The sequence below is a fragment of the Peromyscus leucopus genome, chromosome 1, assembly GCF_004664715.2.
Source record: "Peromyscus leucopus breed LL Stock chromosome 1, UCI_PerLeu_2.1, whole genome shotgun sequence".
In the NCBI taxonomy this organism is placed as follows: Eukaryota; Metazoa; Chordata; class Mammalia; order Rodentia; family Cricetidae; genus Peromyscus; species Peromyscus leucopus.
In genome coordinates this window covers 76,419,626-76,437,228 of record NC_051063.1, presented here as the reverse complement: position 1 = coordinate 76,437,228, position 17,603 = coordinate 76,419,626, and the positions used below count along the sequence as shown (strand labels likewise).

Here is a 17,603-nt window from a genome sequence, read left to right as displayed (position 1 = left end):
TTAATGTCCCCAGGAGTCTGCCTTTGCTGAAAGTGGGGATTGCCATAAGATTTGTCCCTGCGGAGGTGGCAAAAGCTGTGTACCAGTGCTGGAGAAGGCTTCCCACTGCCCTTGAAGCTGGGAAGGCCATTGTCTGTCTCACTATCCACAAAGCCTCACCTGACCAGTTGGGTGAGTATTTTCCTAAAATTGGGTCCCACATTGTCCCATTAGAGGCCTCTAAAGCTATGTACAGGGCAGAGCAATCCTAGGAACACAAATCTCTTGACTTTTCCTCAGGGGCCTGAGTTCTTTTCTTCCCCTTCCTCATGCCCCCAGGCCTCCTGTCCAGGAAGACCCACAGCCCGTTTCCTCTCCTCCCTACCTCAGTCTCTGCCCCTGCTTAAGCTACCACATCTCTGGTTACCTACACAGAAGCAGAGACTCTCTCGGTGGCTCTCACGCCTGTCCTTACACCCCCTCACCCACTGTCCAGTGAGAAACTAGACTTGATTGATCCCAAAATGTGAAACTAGGCTCCTTGCCCCAGCCCTAAACACCCTTAAACCGCTTTCTCTTACAATCATGGAGACTCCAATCCTTTCGTACAATTCCCTCCTGCTTTGGTCCCTCCTTGAAACATCCACCCCCCTTATCCCAGCTCTCCTCCTCCGTGTACTTTTGGGAATGTACCAACCTCTATCTCCCCCAGAGTCTTAGGAATACCAAAACTTGGAGCCGTTCTTTCCCTGGGCTTCATTCATGGTCCATGTGTTTAGCTCCTTTACTAGATGAGATTCATGAGTGGTCTGTCTATCTGTCTATCTATCTATCTATCTATCTATCTATCTATCTATCTATCTATCATTTATCTATCTGTCTGTCTATCATCTATCTACCTATCATCTATTAATTATCTATCTGTCTATTATCTATCTATCATTTATCTATCTATCTGTCTGTCTACCTATCATCTATTAATTATCTATCTGTCTATTATCTATCTATCATCTATCTATCAATTATCTATCTCTCTATCTATCTCTCTATATCTATCTATCTATCTATCTATCTATCAATTATCTATCTATATCTATCTCTCTATATCTATCTATCTATCTATCTATCTATCTATCTTTCTATCTATCTATTCATCTATCTATCTATCTATCTATCTATCTATCTATCTATCTATCCGTCCATCCACCTATCATTGTCTCCGTGTGTATTCCCCAAACTTGGTGCAGTCATGGAAAGTACTCAACAGGTTTAAAAACTAAATGGCAGCAGGAAATTCTCCGTTTCTTTGCTTTTGCATTTTTCCTTTTCACTCCAGGTGACGTCCAAAGCTCCATCCGGTATGATTTGGCCTTGGACCCAGGCCGTCTGATTTCTCGTGCTGTTTTTGATGAGACCAAGAACTGGACTTTGGCTCGAAGAAAGACTTTGGGGCTCGGCATTCACTGTGAAACAATAAAGCTGCTTTTGCCAGTGAGGATTTGGGGATTTGGGGGAAAGAGGGGGAAAGGGGAAAGAGCCAAGACTAGCTTGCCAGGTCCCTTGCTATCTACTGTGTGAAGTGGGCAGAAGGAGGACATTGAGACCAGAGAGGAGAAAGGCTGGGAGTATGGTCTGCTTAGCCTGGATGTGGCACTGCCTGGAGGCAGAGGAAGAGCCCGGTGATGGGAAGGAGGAAGAATGGTGGTTCTCCAAAGTTCCTTCTTTCTCAGGACTGTGTGGAGGATGTGGTGAGTCCTATCATCCTGCGCCTCAACTTTTCCCTGGTGGGAGACTCTACTTCATCCAGGAATCTTCGTCCTGTGCTGGCTGTGGGCTCCCAAGACCACACGACAGCTTCTGTGAGTAGCCGTCCAATGGAGTCCAAGGACAGGAGGGCTTCATTGTGTCTCTCTGTGCTTAAGAACTCACAACAGGTCCTAATTGTCTAACACTGGCAGCAAATCCCACATGTTCCCCTCAGCTTCTTAGGTTGGCCTAGCTGGTACCCTTGCATGTGCCCAGCCAGTCCTGCTATGCCCTGACGTAACCACATTCTGCACACTGCCCCTCTTCTCTCGTCTGCTGTAGCTCTCATTTGAAAAACATCTCCTTCTTTCTGTGCGAAGAAAGTGCCCACCTCATCTCTGACCACACTCGGCCCCAGCTCCCACTTTTCCTGTGGCTCCTAAGTCTGGCTCCTAAATGGCTGACCATCCCATTTTCAAGTGACGTCCTGGAAACTGAAACACTCTGTGTGTGCATTGGGGACTGTCTTGGACACACATTTCTTGAGCATTGCAGCCATATCTAATTCGCCTGTCATTTTCGCTTCCCCAAACTTCCACCAGTTGGAATCTCCCGTCCTATTGCTACCATCTAATAGTGTTGGCCGAATAGCTGCTGCGCTGCATATGAGACTTGACCCGACTAGACTTGGATGTGCTGAAGCCAAGATCTTATGCTGTCATCCCAACCTTCAGCCCTAGGCCCATTCCTTGCTAGTGTCTCTCTGAGGGCTGGGGACAGAGGTTTGCTAATAGTCCAGTGAGGGGTTAGAGACTGATTTGAACATGGATGAGAAAGGAGCAAACCGTTTTGTGGCAGCTCCCATTTGAGAAGAACTGTAAGCAAGAACTCCTGTGTGAAGGGGACCTGGGCATCAGCTTTAACTTCTCAGGGTAAGTGCTGTCTCCTTCCATGTGGTGAACCACTTGTGACCGCCCACCCCCCTTGAGTGTCTTTCTAAAAAAATGAAGTCTGTTGAAATACTATCAGCGCAAAGTTCATGAGTTCCCACTGTCTTGCCTCTGCCCTTGATCCACATTCGACTTCTCTCCATGGAGTCCCTCCTTCAGGCCTGACCTTCCCTCCTCAGCCTGCAGATCTTGGTGGTGGGAAGCTCCCCAGAGCTCACCGTGACAGCAACTGTGTGGAATGAGGGTGAGGACAGCTATGGGACTTTAGTCAAATTCTACTACCCAGAAGGGTTGTCCTATCGACGGATAACGGAAATACAGGTAAGCAGGCCCCTTGGACTCTATTAGACATCTAGGGCCTCTTCTGTCCCTGGTACCAAAATACTACAGGCTGGATTAATTATAAAGAAATTATAATCATTTTGGCTCATGATTCGGAAGTGTAAACTTAAGAGATACATCTGGTGGTGGCCTTGCTGGCAGAGTCTCAAGGCAGTCCAAGGAATAATATGGCAAAGATATGTGTATGTGTGTGTGTGGGGGGGGGGGTGTTCTCTCCTCTTCTATCGTGAGGTCCCACATTGATGACCTTATCTAATTTTAATCACTTCCCAAATGCCCCACTTCTAAATGCCACAGTCTGGTTAAATTTTTATGTTCTTAATATCTCATAATGGGGATTAAACGTCACACACAAAATCTTAGAAAACTACACAGATAAAAGTATATTAAGCCTATGTGTCAATTAATAAATAATATTGAGCAAATAGCCATAAAAATCAATACCTAGTCAAAAGTTAAAAAAAAAAAACTACTAGCATCCTCACCTTCCCCCACTCTGTATCTCTCCCTTTCATAACCCCATTCTCTCATATGATAATCAGATTTTTAACTTCCTGAGAATCACTCCCAGGTATTTGTATGTTCGCCATCCATGAGTGTGTCCCTAAATCAGTGTTCAGTTTCATTGGTTCTTGAACTTTATGTGGATGGAAACATGGTATATGTACTCTTCTATGTCTTGACCCTTTCCTCCTGTGTTGTCTGTGAGACCCCTCCATGCCGCGGCAGGGGGCTTGTGGTAGCTACACCATTGTGACAGAATATCTGCCAGCAACAACCTAAAAGAGGACAGGCATATTTGGCTCACAGTTTAGAAAGTGTGTTAGTCAGGTCTGCTAAGGGACAGAGCTAGAGTGAATAAATATTAAAAGGGGAGGTACACAATTTAAAATGTATGTTAGTAAGGGTTTTTAAAGGAATGGAACTGAAATAATGGACATATATTAAAAGGGGACGGATTAGGCTAGCTTCTAGGATGTTGTCAGGGCGGTCCAGTAATGGCTGACTCCGGACAGGAAGGCAGAGGATATGGCAGCTGTCAGTCATGAAGCTGACATCTCAGCACTCTCAGTCTGCTGATAGAGTCGTGGGGGACCCTCGGAAAGCCGCCTGTCTTCAGTCTGTGTTGAAATCCTGAAAAAGATGGATTTAATACTGGCCACAGCAACAGGATAGATGAACTTGCCAGCTGATGTGTGGTAATTCTACCAGAGAACACACGGAGACCTTTAAAGCTGAGCTCTATTGCTGGCTAGCAGCTGCATAGGGAACTTGCCCAAATCATGTAGCCCTGAGTGTTACTGTTTTTGTTTTTTTTTGAACAAAAACCACATCCTGATTGACACACTTTAGTTGGCAGGAGCAGTTAGCAAGAAGCAAAGCTACAGGAGCCCTAAAGCAAGGTTAGTACATTTAGGGACTGGTCTGGGTCCTGAAACCACGGATTAGGTCTTTGTTCTCATTTCGCGGGTGTTGGAGCCTCTGTGCTGGGTTTTAAGATCAGAATGTGGCCCCTAACACAGTGTCAGGTATGCTAAGAACCCAGGGCCTGTCACACTACAATGAGAGCAGACAAAGGACAACATTTCCTTCTTTAATGTCCTTTTCTGTGGACTGCTACCAGAGATGTGGCCCAGATTTAGGGTGTGTCTTCCCTCATCAAATGACCAAATTAATGAGTCCATCAGCTTGGGGTTTAGTTGATTCCAGATGTAGTCAAGTTGACAACCAAGATTAGCAGCCATCGCAGAAGGTGAGGTCTGTCATGTCATGGGAGGCACAGTGGCTGCAGCATGGTCTCTGTAGTGTAAGGATGCTGACTATGCCTCAGCAGCGAAGAATAGACAGAACTCAAGCAGGTTTCTGTATACCTCAAGACCCATTCAGAGTAGCCTGGATCATCCCAGCTAGGCTGTACCTCCCCCAAAGTTCTACAACACCCCCCCCCCGTTTGTATTCTGAGGACAGATGAGCCTGTGAGCAACCCTTCACATTCACACCCTAATGTAACAGTACATACTACAATGGTTGCTTTCCTGATTTGAGCCATGACTGTTCTCGAGCTGGTATCCTGGCGCATGATGCATAATACTTCGGAAGATTTATACCACACATGGATTCTATAAACTGACCATCTTCAGAATTGTTTTTTGTCTATTTACACTTCTATGGGTAGCATGTGAGAGTTCCTGTGCCTGTCTCTCAACTCTTGATGCTATCAGACTTTTCAACTGTCAATATGATCACACATTTCCTTGCAGTTTCATATTGTGGTCCTTTGGGTCTTCTGTAGGGGGATGTGTCTATCTACATTTTTTTCTCCTGTTCGTGCTTGGATTTTAATAATTAGCCAGCACAGTGGTACACACCTTTAATCCCAGCACTCAGGAGTCAGAGACAGGCGGATCTCTGTGAGTTCGGGGCTAGGCTGATCTACAGAGTGAGTTACAGGACAGCCAAAACTACACAGAGAAACCCTGTCTTGAAAAAACAAAAACAACAAAGAAAGAAAGAAAGGGACAAAAACCCCAGTGTGGTGGCATTCACTTTTAATACCAGAACTCTTGGGGGGCAGAGGCGGGAGGATCTCTGTGAGTTTGAGGGTAGCCTGGTGGACATAGTGAGTTCTAGGCCATTAAGGACTACCTAGGGAGACCTAGTCTCAAACAGTGATTTGCAGGAGTTCTCTACATACTCCCTTTCAGTCTCTCCCTTGTGTCTTTTAATACTATAAAAGGTGTCTTAATTCAATTGCAATTGAGTTTATCAATCTTTTCCTCTATTCTCAGTATTTTTGTATATTAACCTTGTTTAAGAAATACTTCCTCACATCCTAACATCCCAGTGTGTATGTCTTTCCACCTACCCATAGACCTCAGGGGGCCTTTTCTCTTTGTCCCTCTCCCCAAGTCCATACTATCTCTCAGACTTGTACACCAAGGGTCACTGCTTCCCTGCCTACAGCCACTCGGTGTCTACCCATTTCCTGCCACCCCTGAGGCAATGTCATGGCCAACTCCAGCAAGATCTGATCCCAATCAGGACTTGTATGGAAATCAAACTCAGTAATGACAAAGTGGTCACAGGCTAGCCTTGAACTTCTGAGTTCAAGTGCGGGCATGTGCCCTCATGCCCAATTTATGAGGTTCCATGAATCAGGCATGAAACAACTACACCACACCCCCAGTCGAAAAAGGTGGTTAAGGGCACTTTTCACCAAGACTGATGACCTGAGCTCAGTCCCCAAGACTGGCATCGTGGAAGGAGAGACCAAGCTCCTGCAAAGTGTCCCCTGACTTCACACACACACACACACACACACACACACACACACACACACACACACACACACAGAGAGAGAGAGAGAGAGAGAGAGAGAGAGAGAGAGAGAAGCATTAATTTAATTTAAAAAAAAAACAAGTATTTCCTAGGGAAGAGATGTAGCTCAGTGGTAGAGAATTTGCCTAACATGCTTGAGTGAGGTTCCCTACCCCAAGGTTATGATAAACTATACTCCCTTTAAAAATCTTTTTGGTTTTACTTTTGTACATAAAAGTCTTTAAACAACTAGAATGTATTTTAATGTATAAAATTAGGTAGGGATCTAATTTCATTTTTCTCTGGACCTTTCCTTTTCAATATGGGATGAATTCTCTTGGCACCACTTATTGAAAAGTCTGCCTTTTCTCCCTGCTCTTCAATGCTACCCCAGCCATAAGTGAGTCCCATATATACAGAGATGGTAACTGTGGACACTGGATGAAGAACGTTGCCCAGAGTCTTAGGAATGCTATCACGTGGTCCTCAGTTGGTGGCACTGTCTGGGAGGTTTGGGGGAGGGCGGCCTTGCTGGAGGAAGTACATCACTGTTGGGCTGGGGTCAGGAGTAAAAGCTTCGGGCCACTTGCAGCTTACACTTCCTGCTTGATCCTGTGGTTGAGGGTGTGAGCTCTCAGTTTTCTGCTCTGGCTGCCATGCTTGCTGTTTGCTGCCCTTCTCCCCTGACATGATGGACTCTTGTCTCTCAGGAGCTGGAAGCCAAATAAAGTCCTCTATGTTTAAGTTGCCTTGGCCATGGTGTTTTATCCCAGCCACAGAAAAGTAACCAATGTGGTAACTTGAACTCATCTGTTCTCCTATAAGCAACCTCACCAGCACCCACTCCGCTTGGCATGTGAGGCTGAGCCCACTGACACGGAGGGCCTGAGGAGCAGCAGCTGTAGCATCAATCACCCCATCTTCCGAGAAGGCTCGAAGGTCAGTGCTATGTGCCGCCCCCACCCCCAGATCCTCAGCTCCGGCCTCATTGTCCCAACACATTCCCTTCCCTTACTTTTCCACGACCTTCTCCATTTCCGTCTCTTTTTTTCCTTCTCCCCCCAGAGCACCTTCATAATCACATTTGATGTCTCCTACAAGGCCTTCCTGGGAGACAGGTTGCTTATGAGGGCCAATGCAAGCAGGTGAGCCCAGGAGAGTGTTGGTGCCACGCCTCCTCCGGTCTTATACCCCAGCTGGCTACTATTTACCCAGATTCCTTCACAGTCGTCTTCCACTCTTTTTCTCCAGTGAGAATAACAAGCGGGAAACCAACAGGACTGCCTTCCAGCTGGAGCTCCCGGTGAAGTACACTGTGTATACAGTGATCCGGAGGTACTAAATCCTTAGCCCTTCCCTTGGCCCTTCGACCTTCCTCCAAGCCAGCTGCTTCTTCCTCAGCTGGCTCTTTGTGCAATTGGCATCTGAATCAGCCTGTTTTATGGTGGTGGACTGAGGCAGGATCCTTACAAAGGGCCTTGAGGGGACTCGCGCACCTCGGCGCCATTATTGACCTCTCCTTCCTCCAGTGTTTGGTCCCTCTTTCCCATGAAGCTTTGCTGCTAGACATGAACACACCAAGTGATGTTACTAGCTTGAGGTTAAGGCTTTTCTGGGCATCGTGGGCTGGGAGCGTGACCTCACAGGACAGGTCTGTCACCACACAGAGGCGAGACAAGGCCAGAGAAGGGTAGAGCTGGCGGGAGAGTCGAGTGTGAAGCTGCTGCTATGGGTTTTGAAGGTGGGTAGGTGAGCAGGGGCAGGGGCAGGCAGCAGAGAACTGGGTGGAAGCCTGTGAGAACACCAAGGACAGGGTTTGCTGCCGTGGCTGCTGAGGATGTAGCAGAACCGGAGGGGGTCAGGATCAAATGCGTCGTTGTCAATGACATGACCCATGGACGACATGCGTGAGTTTTCTCTTTTATCCCTAGGAAAACACAACACAGCTTACAGTCAACCATACTGGGGATATCTGAAGCATTTTTGGTTATTGTGGGGTTTGGGAAGAGTAATATAGTTTTTTTTTTTTAAATTATATCCATTTAATCATCTGGACAACCATATTGCTATCCCTATTTTTACCAAATAAAAAAATCTGGAGGTTAAATAGCTCACCCCTGTACTGACCAGGTAAGCACCACTGAATGCCTCACACAAAGTCAGCTTGCATAACAGGGTTGCTTATGTGGTCCAAAGCAAGTAGGTGAAGCCCCGAGGCTTCTTCCAGAGCGGCTCTGTGCCGATGCTCACGTGCTACACACCTCTCAAGACTGAGGAAGGAAGGCTGAGTGTTTTGCTTCGGTTTGAAGAGAGGTTTAAGGCCAGGAAGAAGGCTCTGTGGGTAAAGTCACCAGCTGCCAAGCCTGATGTCTGAGACCCACATGGCAGAGGTAGAGAACAGACTTCTGTATGTTGTCCTTTGTCTGCTAAATGAGCTTGGTGGCACACACCCTCCCCCCAGATAAACAAATCAATGTAAAATTTTTAAAAAGAAAAGACCTTTAGAACTAGAGATTTAAAAGTAAGAAAATGGATGCACAGAGAAAATAGGTTTGGGAAGCACAGAGGAATCCCAGCTAGCACGAGAAAAACCCCAGCGTTTATGGAGAGCTCACGAGTGCTAGGTGCTGCTACGGCCCTCATTAGGGAGAAAAAGTGCAAGACTCTAGTGAGGTTAAATCGTTGGGTAGGAAGTAGTGTGTCTGACATGGGAACTCATGAAATTTGTCCCCAGTGCCTCAGTTCTGAGGCTCGAACCTGGGGCCTAGTGCATGCTAAGCAAGCACCCTACCACAAAGCCACAACCTCAGTCTATTCCAGGGGCTCTTAAATGTCAAGCTGATAGCATGAAAACTGTTGGGTGGGGTATGCAGAGGTTCTGGGCAGATGATCTGGCTTCTGGGTGGTGAAGCATGTTGGCCCTTCAATTCTAATTCTAATTCTTCTTCTTCTTCTTCTTCTTCTTCTTCTTCTTCTTCTTCTTCTTCTTCTTCTTCTTCTTCTTCTTCTTCTTCTTCCTCCTCCTCCTCCTCCTCCTCCTCCTCCTCCTCCTCCTCCTCCTCCTTCTCCTCCTCTTCCTCCTCCTCTTCCCCCTCCCCCTCCTCCTCCTCTTCCTCCTCTCCTCTTTCTTCTTCTTTTTAAATTAGGCTCTCACTATGTGGTCCTGGCTGTTCTGTAACTCTCTATATAGATCAAGCTAGCCTCAGATTCACAGAGGTCCATCTGCCTCTGCCTCCCAAGTGCTGGGATTACAGATGGGCATCACTATGCCCAGCCTGCTTAATTCTGTTGAGCTCTGAGACAGCCAGCATTGGGAAGGCTGGAATTACAACTTAACTAATGAAATCATCAGGACAATCCAAATACCCTGGAGAAAACTTTTGTGTGTGATGCTTTTATTTATATCAGCATTGGTATACCATAAACACATTTTCAAAAGTAAATGTGTTCCTTATTTTTTCATTTAAATTTTTATTTTCAATACTTTCATGCATGAGTGACATAGTTACATGGCCTCCATTCCTCTCTCTCCCTCTTCCTACTCCCCCTGTGGCCCTCCCTCCCTCCTCTCTTTGGTGACAGTAAATGCCAACTGAAAGTCATGGATAAGACAGATGTGTTGGCTCCCAGCTGTAATCCTTGCATTTGGAAGGCAGGGGCAGGAAGTTGGCTGCAAATCTAAGGCTGGTCTGGGATACAGTTGGAGGCCTGTCTCACAAAAGCAAAAACAAAGAACCAGTAGACAGAAACCTCTGTCAGCGTAGGGGGCCCCTCCTGGCTTGAGCTCCTGGGCCACCCGCTTTCATATGTGCTCACTTGCTCCAGCACGACCATATCTGCTTTCATTACCGCCATCAGAGATAGGCTCTTGCTCCATTTGTCCCAAGTAATCTAACCTCCACTCCCTAGAACCCCCATGGGATAATTTGTTCTGGCAGAAGATTTCCTAGGAGTTCCTGGGGCTACTCCCTATCTGCTAGACTCTATCAGCTACAGGAAATATATCAATGCTTTCTCTCCACTGTAATGTTGAACATTACAAGAGATATGCAGAAGTTGGGTCTTTAGGTGAAAATTCCTGGAACTTGACTAAGAACATTTCATGCCAAAGAAAGAAGTGAAACAATCCATGGCGGTATAAAGAAGCCAGGCCACCAAGGGAAGAGCTGTAAGTACAGTACCCGGCAAAGGACACTGCAGGGAGAGGAGTAGCATGAACGCTGAGACTGCAGATGCACATGGAGACGGCTGTTATTTTCCTGCATCATCTGCTGGGCCCAGTCCTTTGCAGCAAGCCATGGCTTGGACGGAGATGACGCCAGAGCTGTTTTTCACCAACACGCCATTTTCTCCAGGCAGGAAGATTCCACGAAGCATTTCAACTTTTCATCTTTCGACGGGGACAGAGGGAAAGAGGCAGAACATCGATATCGTGTGAGAAGCTAAAGGATATGCATGTCTGTCTCGGCTGAGGGTGGGGGAGACTGGAGAGCTAGGGGTAAGAGATAAATGGGGCGTCCTAGGGATCATGTCAACATCGGGTCTCCATTTCCTGCAGGTGACTAACTTGAGTCAGCGGAAGCTGGCCATCAGCGTTAACTTCCGGGTCCCCATCCTCCTGAACGGTGTGGCTGTGTGGGATGTGGCTGTGAGGACCTCAGCACAGGTACCAGCCTGAAGTTTTTCTCTCTCTCGAATTCTTGTCTATAACGACACCACGCTCTTATCAGGAAAATGTCCCCCCACCTCCCAGGGTGTCTCCTGTGCATCGTCGCAGAGGGAACCTCAGCATTCTGATGTTCTGACCCGGATTCGAAGGCACTCTGTGCTGGTGAGAAAAGCCTGTGCACTGGGGGACACAGAGGGAAGTACTGTCAATCAGGGCTGTGCTGTCAGCCTGTACTTTTATATCCCCCACCCCATCTTGGAGAGCCTTTCCCCGCTCCTCTCCTCACCTTTATTCCTCTCTGGCCCCAGGACTGCTCTATTGCCGACTGCCTGCACTTCCGCTGTGACATCCCCTCCTTGGGCATCCAGGACGAGCTTGACTTCATCCTGAAGGGCAACCTCAGCTTCGGCTGGGTCAGCCAGGTGTGTGGCCAATAGCAGAGGTGTGTCCGTCCTCCCCGTCCCCCCCCACCCCGTCCATGTGTGCCTGATTGTTGCTGGAGAGCTTCTCTCCAGGTTCCACCAAGCCCCGCAGTCCCACAATCCACGTATAAAATAATCACTCAGACGCTTATATTACTTATAAACTGTATGGCTGTGGCAGGCTTCTTGCTAACTGTTCTTTTATCTTAAATTAACCCATTTCTATAAATCTATACCTTGCCACATGGCTGGTGGCTTACTGGCGTCTTTACATGCTGCTTGTCCTGGTGGTGGCTGCAGTGTGTCTCCCCCTCCTTCTTCCTGTTTCCCCAATTCTCCTCTCTCCTTGTCCCACCTATGCTTCCTATCTGGTCACTGGCCATCAGTGTTTTATTTATATAGAGCGATATCCACAGCACCTGATGGGTCTGGAGCACCCTTGGGTCAGGGCAGTTCTCGAACCCTGAGCTCCTCACAGGTCCAAACTTCAGCTCTGCTCCACCCTCTCTTTTGCAGACATTGCAGAAAAAGGTGGTGGTCACGAGTGCGGCTGAGATCACATTCAACACATCTGTGTACTCCCAGCTGCCAGGACAGGAGGCCTTTCTGAGAGCCCAGGTAGTGACTGTGTGGCGGGTGGTGGCCAGGCTGGCGAGGGGGCTCCTGATGCTCAGTCTGCAGTGATGGCTGGGGGATTTGCCAGCCTGGGGGGAGGATGGATGAAGGTCCTCAGGCACTCGGTGCGCAAGTGCCGCTGCAGCTCAATGCTTGGCATAGGGCATTGGCAAAGAAGAGGGAAGGTTAACGGCTGGGAGCCTGGTGTGTGTGTGTGTGTGTGTGTGTGTGTGTGTGTGTGTGTGTGTGAGAGAGAGAGAGAGAGAGAGAGAGAGAGAGAGAGAGAGAGAGAGAGAAAGAGAGAGAAAGAGAGAGAGAGACAGACAGACAGACAGAGACAGACAGAGAGAGAGACAGAGAGAGCACTCTTTGGTTTTCAAATCAGGTAGAGACAATGCTTGAAGAATATGAGGTCTACGATCCCCTCCCCCTCCTAGTGGGCAGCTCCGTGGGAGGCCTGCTGCTCCTGGCCCTCATCACGGCCGCACTGTACAAGGTGAGCTGTTTTCCCGTCATTTTCCTAACACTCCCAGTGCTCACCCCCGGCTCTGCCACGCACAGATAGGATAGTAGAAACTCGGATCATGGTTGCGGGGCGGGCTTGGGAACATATCCATCTCTGTCACTACACTCTAATTTTAGGCAAGTTGCTTCTCCTTTTGGGGTCTCTTTTTTTTTTTTTTTTTTGCTTCTTGTTTTTTGAAGTAACAATAAGACTCACATCACAGATCGGCTGAAGTGAAACAGAAAGTCAGGGTGTGCGTGCGAATCTACCTGCCAATTAACCTGTGCTTTTCTCCTGCGGCTTAGGGTCTAACTGCTTGGCACGCCATCTGTCCCACCCCGGGACAGCTGTTTACGTGCGTGTTCTGGCACACAGCTGGAAGTTAGTTTAGTTCTCCTGGCTTCAACTTCTTCTTCTCGACCTTCCTCCCCGCCCTCTTACCCAGTTTTCTGACTGCATTTCACAGCTTGGCTTCTTCAAACGTCAGTACAAAGAAATGCTGGACGGCCAGCCTGCGGCGCCTCCCACAGCCGGTGAGGCCGATTGCAGCGCTGAGACTCCACACCTGCTTCAGTCCTAGGAATCCGCGTTCCCATGTATCTCTGCCAGGAGGGGTTGGTCTTGTTTCTGCCTATGAATCTACTGGCATGGGAACAAGCTCTCTACGGCTCAAGACTAGCCTGGGCAACTTCCCAGGTGTGATGCCATACTTCTGAGCCGGGAGATTTTTATGCTTTTGCCCATGTATTAGACTTCAGTGCTGATCCAGGAGCAGGCACAGGGTCAGCATACATTTTCATATGGATAAGAATTACCGTGCAACACAGAGTGAAGAGAATATGCTCGACATACAATGTATTGCTTGGATGAAATGTTTTTTAATAAAACGAAAATGCAAGGGAAATTCCACATTTTCCTTGTATGGAAGAGCTTGAGCCCAGATACCAACTTCCCTTCTGGAGTCTGCCCAGCTCCCTTCGCCATGCCGTTCCCAAAGAGCCACAGGACACAGAAGTTCCACACCTTTATTGCACTTAGGACCGTCCACCGGGACTTCAGGGGCTCTCATAGCCGGGATGCAGAAGGTCAATTTGGAGACTGTGAACAAGTGTGTCTGCTGGGACTTCAAGGGTGCTCATAGCCCGTGGGCAAAGGATTGACATGGGGATTGTGGAAAAGTGTGTGGTTGCCATCCCCCCAGGAGAAGGGCTGTGGGGAGAAAGCAGACAGGTCACTCCAATGCCTCCCCTGGGATTCCCCTGCCGGCCCTCCCTCAGCCTCTGGTGTACCTTGGTGCGGATGCGGAGGTGGTGGTAGGGGATGAACTCTTGGCGCTGGTGGTGGCCAGCATGCATCCAGCAGTTGAGGGTGCAGAGGGCCACACTGGGCAGGGCTAGCACGAAGGTCAGGATGCGCCAGGTGTTGGCTGGGGGAAGCAGAGGTGAGGGTGAAGCTATCCCTGGGCCTAGAGGCCTGAGAGATCAGTGCTGGGTGGATCAGGAGAGGGTAGCCAGGAGAGGGAGAGGGAAAGAGGAGGACAAGAGAACAGATGGGCTAGGCTGCTAAATCAGAGTCAGGCCTGATTTAGCCCCACTTACCTCCAGCCCCTCCATGGTCTCCTTTGGCTGCACTGGCCAAGCCCCGACTCAGGACCTTAAGAGGCAGAGCCATCGCTGAGGAGAAGCTGGGAATGGCAGTGTCCTTTTCTCTCTCCTTCACCCAGCCTAGAGGATCTCCTCCCCTCTCTGAGCCAATCACCTGTTGAGCTGGAACACAGATGGCTATTTTTAGGGGCTTTCTCTATCTAAAGTGGGGTTGACTGGCAGGAGCTCCTCTCCAGGCAGCTGATGCAACGTGCCTTCCATTTTGGCAAGAGAACATCTGAGGTGAAATACAGGCCCGATTTGGTGATACAAGTCTGTCACCCCAGCACTTTGAGCTGTGAAGGCAGGAGGACCAGAGTTCAAGGCCTGCCTTTGTCTACTTAGTGAGTCTGAGCACAGCTTGGGTGGCATAAGACCCTGTTTTTAAAATAAAATAAAAGCTGGGCAGTGGTGGTGCATGCCTTTGATCCCAGCACGCAGGAGGCAGAGGCAAGCAGATCTCTGAGTTCTGGTCAACAGAGCAAGCTCCAGGACAGCCAGGACTACACAGAGAAACCCTGACTCACAAAGACAACAACAACAAATGGGGGGTGGGAGGGTGAGGAGAACGGAGTTTAGTTGGTAGAATGCCTGAAGTGTCTGCCTGCTTAGTACCCACGATGGCCTGTGTTCTGTGCCCAGAGCTACATAAGCCCAGTGTAGTGGCACATACATACCTTTAATGCCAGCACTTGAGATATGGAGGCAGGAGGATCAGGAGTTCAAGGCCATCCTAGACTACAGGCCAAGGTCAAAGCTAGCCTGGGCTACACTAGACTCTCTAAATAATTAAAAATATACTACTCTTTTTCATAGTGGTGGGGAATGATTTTACTTAATATTCTGATCTCAATGGCTAGCACAGAGTAGGCATGGAATATGGATAAAATTAATGAAGTGCCCATTAAAAATATTTATTAGTGTGGGGAAATTGCATCCCCGGGCTATGTGCATGGTAATTAAATGCTTTTCCTGAAAGGACTCTAGCCAGCCCAGGCCTGACAAACACGCTCTTTTCTCCCCAATTCCCTCTGCCTAGTTAAAAACCCTTACCTTACATTCCTAAAGCCAGACACCAAGCTCTATTCCCTTATTTGGCCAATTCGTCCTCCTGAGGCTGACTACCCAGGTCCAGATATCAAAGAATTGAAGTCCAGCAATCAAAAGCCCCCTTTGGCTCACCTAATTAACACGGCTAATTAAAGTTAAACACCTCATCGTAACACGGGGTTTCCCATTTTACCTTTATAAACCGCCATTTTCCTGTGGGCCACGTCTGTCTCCTCTCTATCCAGAGGCAGTCCTCTGTCTCCTAGGGGGACAAATGCCCTTCCCGCTCTCCCTTGTTCCCTCCCTCATCCTCGCTCTCCCGTCTTTGTCTCTTGTCCCTGGCCTCTGTCCCTCTGGGGCAAGTAAATCTTTGCGCTGAGAACTTGGTCTCGGGATCCTGAGCCAATGCTGATCTACTTCCTTCCGCTGAGTTCAGTCCTTGTCTTTATTTTATTTTGTATTACAGGGTGTGTGCACATACATGACAGCACTGTGTGGAGTTCCGGGGACGGGCAGCTTTGTTCTCTCCTTCTCCCTTCAGGTGGATCCTGGGAACTAAGCACAGGACACCAGACTTGTGTGGCGGGCACCTTTGCCCACTGACCCAGCTAAGGCAGAGGGAGAGGAAAGATCAAAAGAGCTAGAGGTGAATGACTGCAAGAAAACAGCATCTTCAAGCTCTGTAGACAGAGTTATATCCTCAGCCATTGAATGTAGTGCAAATCCTAAATGGTCTTAATAATAAAAACCCAGAGCCAGATATCGGGGTAAACGCTGAAAGATCAGAGAGACAAAGGAACAAGCCACAGACACCTCTCACCCCACCAACTCCTCAGCTGAAAGGGGCTGAGCTCCTGTCTCCTCCCACCTTATATTCCTCTCTCTGTCCAGCCATATCACTTCCTGTTTCCTTCTCAAAGTGCTGGGATTAAAGGCGTGAGCCGCCCAAGGCCTGAGATCAAAGGCATGAGATCCCAAGTGCTGGGATCAAAGGCGTGCGCCACCACTGCCTGGCCTCTAGTGACTAGCTCTGCACTCTGATCTCCAGGCAAGCTTTATTTGTTACAGCGCAAACAAAATATCACCACAACTGAACTTTTGTTCTTTCTCTCTGAGAAAGGCGCTCACTCTGTAGGCTAGGCTGGAATCAAACTCACGATCCTCCTGCACTAGTTTGCTAAGTGCTGAGGTCACAGGTGTGACTTACACTGTCTGTGCTCAGACTTGCAGTCTTAACAGGAGGCCTCTAGCTTGGAGCCAAGTTTGATGTGTCTAAACTCAATTTATAAAAGTGAGTAAGGTACGTTTTCCAGAAAGGCCTCTACACCCGTGCCTCTTACTTTACACTGGGTCTGGTGAGACGGCCCAGCAGGTAAGGGTGCTTGTTGTCAAGCCTGGGTTTGATCCCAAAGACCCACGAGATGGCAAGACTCCTGCACATCTTCAAGCTCCCCCCTCCCACAAATAAACAAATAATGAACTGTAACAGAAACTGAATAGTGTCCACCTACCAAGGTTCCTCCTTCAGTTCGTCTTCCTTGGTGACTCCTTACTAAATTATGATGACTTCTTCCGAGAGTCACTTTTGTCCTCTTGGAGTTTAGGACTGCTGTGGAGACGGGACTTCATACTTCCCTGTCAGCTCCCTGGATGTGCGGTTCCCTCCAACCCCCTCCCTGTTTTGTACCACTACGGCTACTGAAGAAAACAGAAAGAGGAACATTTTCACTTGCAAAGAGTCTAGGTCCCCCTTTCCTCCGAAGCAGCCTCTCAGAGGTTTGCTGAGAATTCCCATCCCTGCCATGGAGGCCAGGAAACCCCAAGAGCTTTACTTCTGTAACTTGGTGAGTGCCGCAAAGGCTGTTACTGTCCTCTGCCGCCATCGTGTGGTGCGCTTGCCCAAGTACCTGAAAAGTTTTCCTTGTGTGCTAGGTGGTTGATTTTTGTGCTGCTCGGGACTGAACCTAGCGGCTGGGCATACTAGACACACTCACACTCCCAGCCCACCTTTTATTTCTTTTTCTCATTTTTTTTTTTTTAAGATAAGTGCTCACTGAGTACCCATCTGGCCTGGAACTTAAGTCCTCCTTGGTGCTGTTTTTCGAGGTGCTTGCTTCCACATCCAACTGGGTTTTATCTCAACTGCCCCTGTGTGGAGACTGTAGGAGCTGCACCCACCACCGCCTCTGAGCTCTCCCTGTGCCATTCATTAGAGACCCACTCCCGGAAGTCTAGTTCAGCAATTGCTAAGCCCCACCATGCACATCCCAGCCATTTGTTATTTGCCAAGTGGTGGCGGCGGCGAGGTGTGTGGAGCGTGATGGCTCCCATCGATCTTCCTGTGCCTGTCCCGTGGGACACTAC

General features: G+C 48.5%; 2 protein-coding genes across 2 annotated transcripts in view; one reads left to right on the top strand and one right to left on the bottom strand.

The window, feature by feature from the left end:
• Window positions 1-13,473, top strand: part of LOC114704406 (integrin alpha-D) — a 31,113-nt gene extending 17,640 nt beyond the window's left edge. The window contains exons 16-30 of the mRNA XM_028885650.2: window positions 14-171; window positions 1,316-1,470; window positions 1,710-1,838; window positions 2,584-2,657; window positions 2,855-2,996; window positions 7,161-7,274; window positions 7,401-7,480; window positions 7,587-7,670; window positions 10,691-10,769; window positions 10,894-11,001; window positions 11,089-11,166; window positions 11,313-11,426; window positions 11,943-12,044; window positions 12,427-12,537; window positions 13,013-13,473. Of these exons, the coding sequence (XP_028741483.1) occupies window positions 14-171; window positions 1,316-1,470; window positions 1,710-1,838; window positions 2,584-2,657; window positions 2,855-2,996; window positions 7,161-7,274; window positions 7,401-7,480; window positions 7,587-7,670; window positions 10,691-10,769; window positions 10,894-11,001; window positions 11,089-11,166; window positions 11,313-11,426; window positions 11,943-12,044; window positions 12,427-12,537; window positions 13,013-13,126 (1,642 nt within the window). The 3' untranslated portion in view covers window positions 13,127-13,473. The remainder of the gene's footprint in view (window positions 1-13; window positions 172-1,315; window positions 1,471-1,709; window positions 1,839-2,583; window positions 2,658-2,854; window positions 2,997-7,160; window positions 7,275-7,400; window positions 7,481-7,586; window positions 7,671-10,690; window positions 10,770-10,893; window positions 11,002-11,088; window positions 11,167-11,312; window positions 11,427-11,942; window positions 12,045-12,426; window positions 12,538-13,012) is intronic.
• Window positions 13,474-13,557: 84 nt separating this feature from the next.
• On the bottom strand, window positions 13,558-14,269 carry LOC114704407 (cytochrome c oxidase subunit 6A2, mitochondrial). The gene is made up of 3 exons (XM_028885651.2): window positions 14,145-14,269; window positions 13,836-13,972; window positions 13,558-13,755 (listed from the first exon to the last, which is right to left on the bottom strand). Exons 1-3 carry the CDS (start codon window positions 14,215-14,217, stop codon window positions 13,672-13,674), a joined length of 294 nt encoding a protein of 97 aa, XP_028741484.1. The 5' UTR covers window positions 14,218-14,269; the 3' UTR covers window positions 13,558-13,671.
• Window positions 14,270-17,603: the final 3,334 nt, after the last annotated feature.

Bases quoted from the DNA above. Each gene is read 5' to 3' on its own strand.
- LOC114704407 (XM_028885651.2), bottom strand. From the start codon at position 14,217: ATGGCTCTGCCTCTTAAGGTCCTGAGTCGGGGCTTGGCCAGTGCAGCC. The intron at 13,973-14,144 runs GTAAGTGGGGCT...TGCTTCCCCCAG, and splicing joins AGACCATGGAGGGGCTGGAG to CCAACACCTGGCGCATCCTG. The intron at 13,756-13,835 runs GTACACCAGAGG...TTCTCCCCACAG, and splicing joins ACCTCCGCATCCGCACCAAG to CCCTTCTCCTGGGGGGATGG.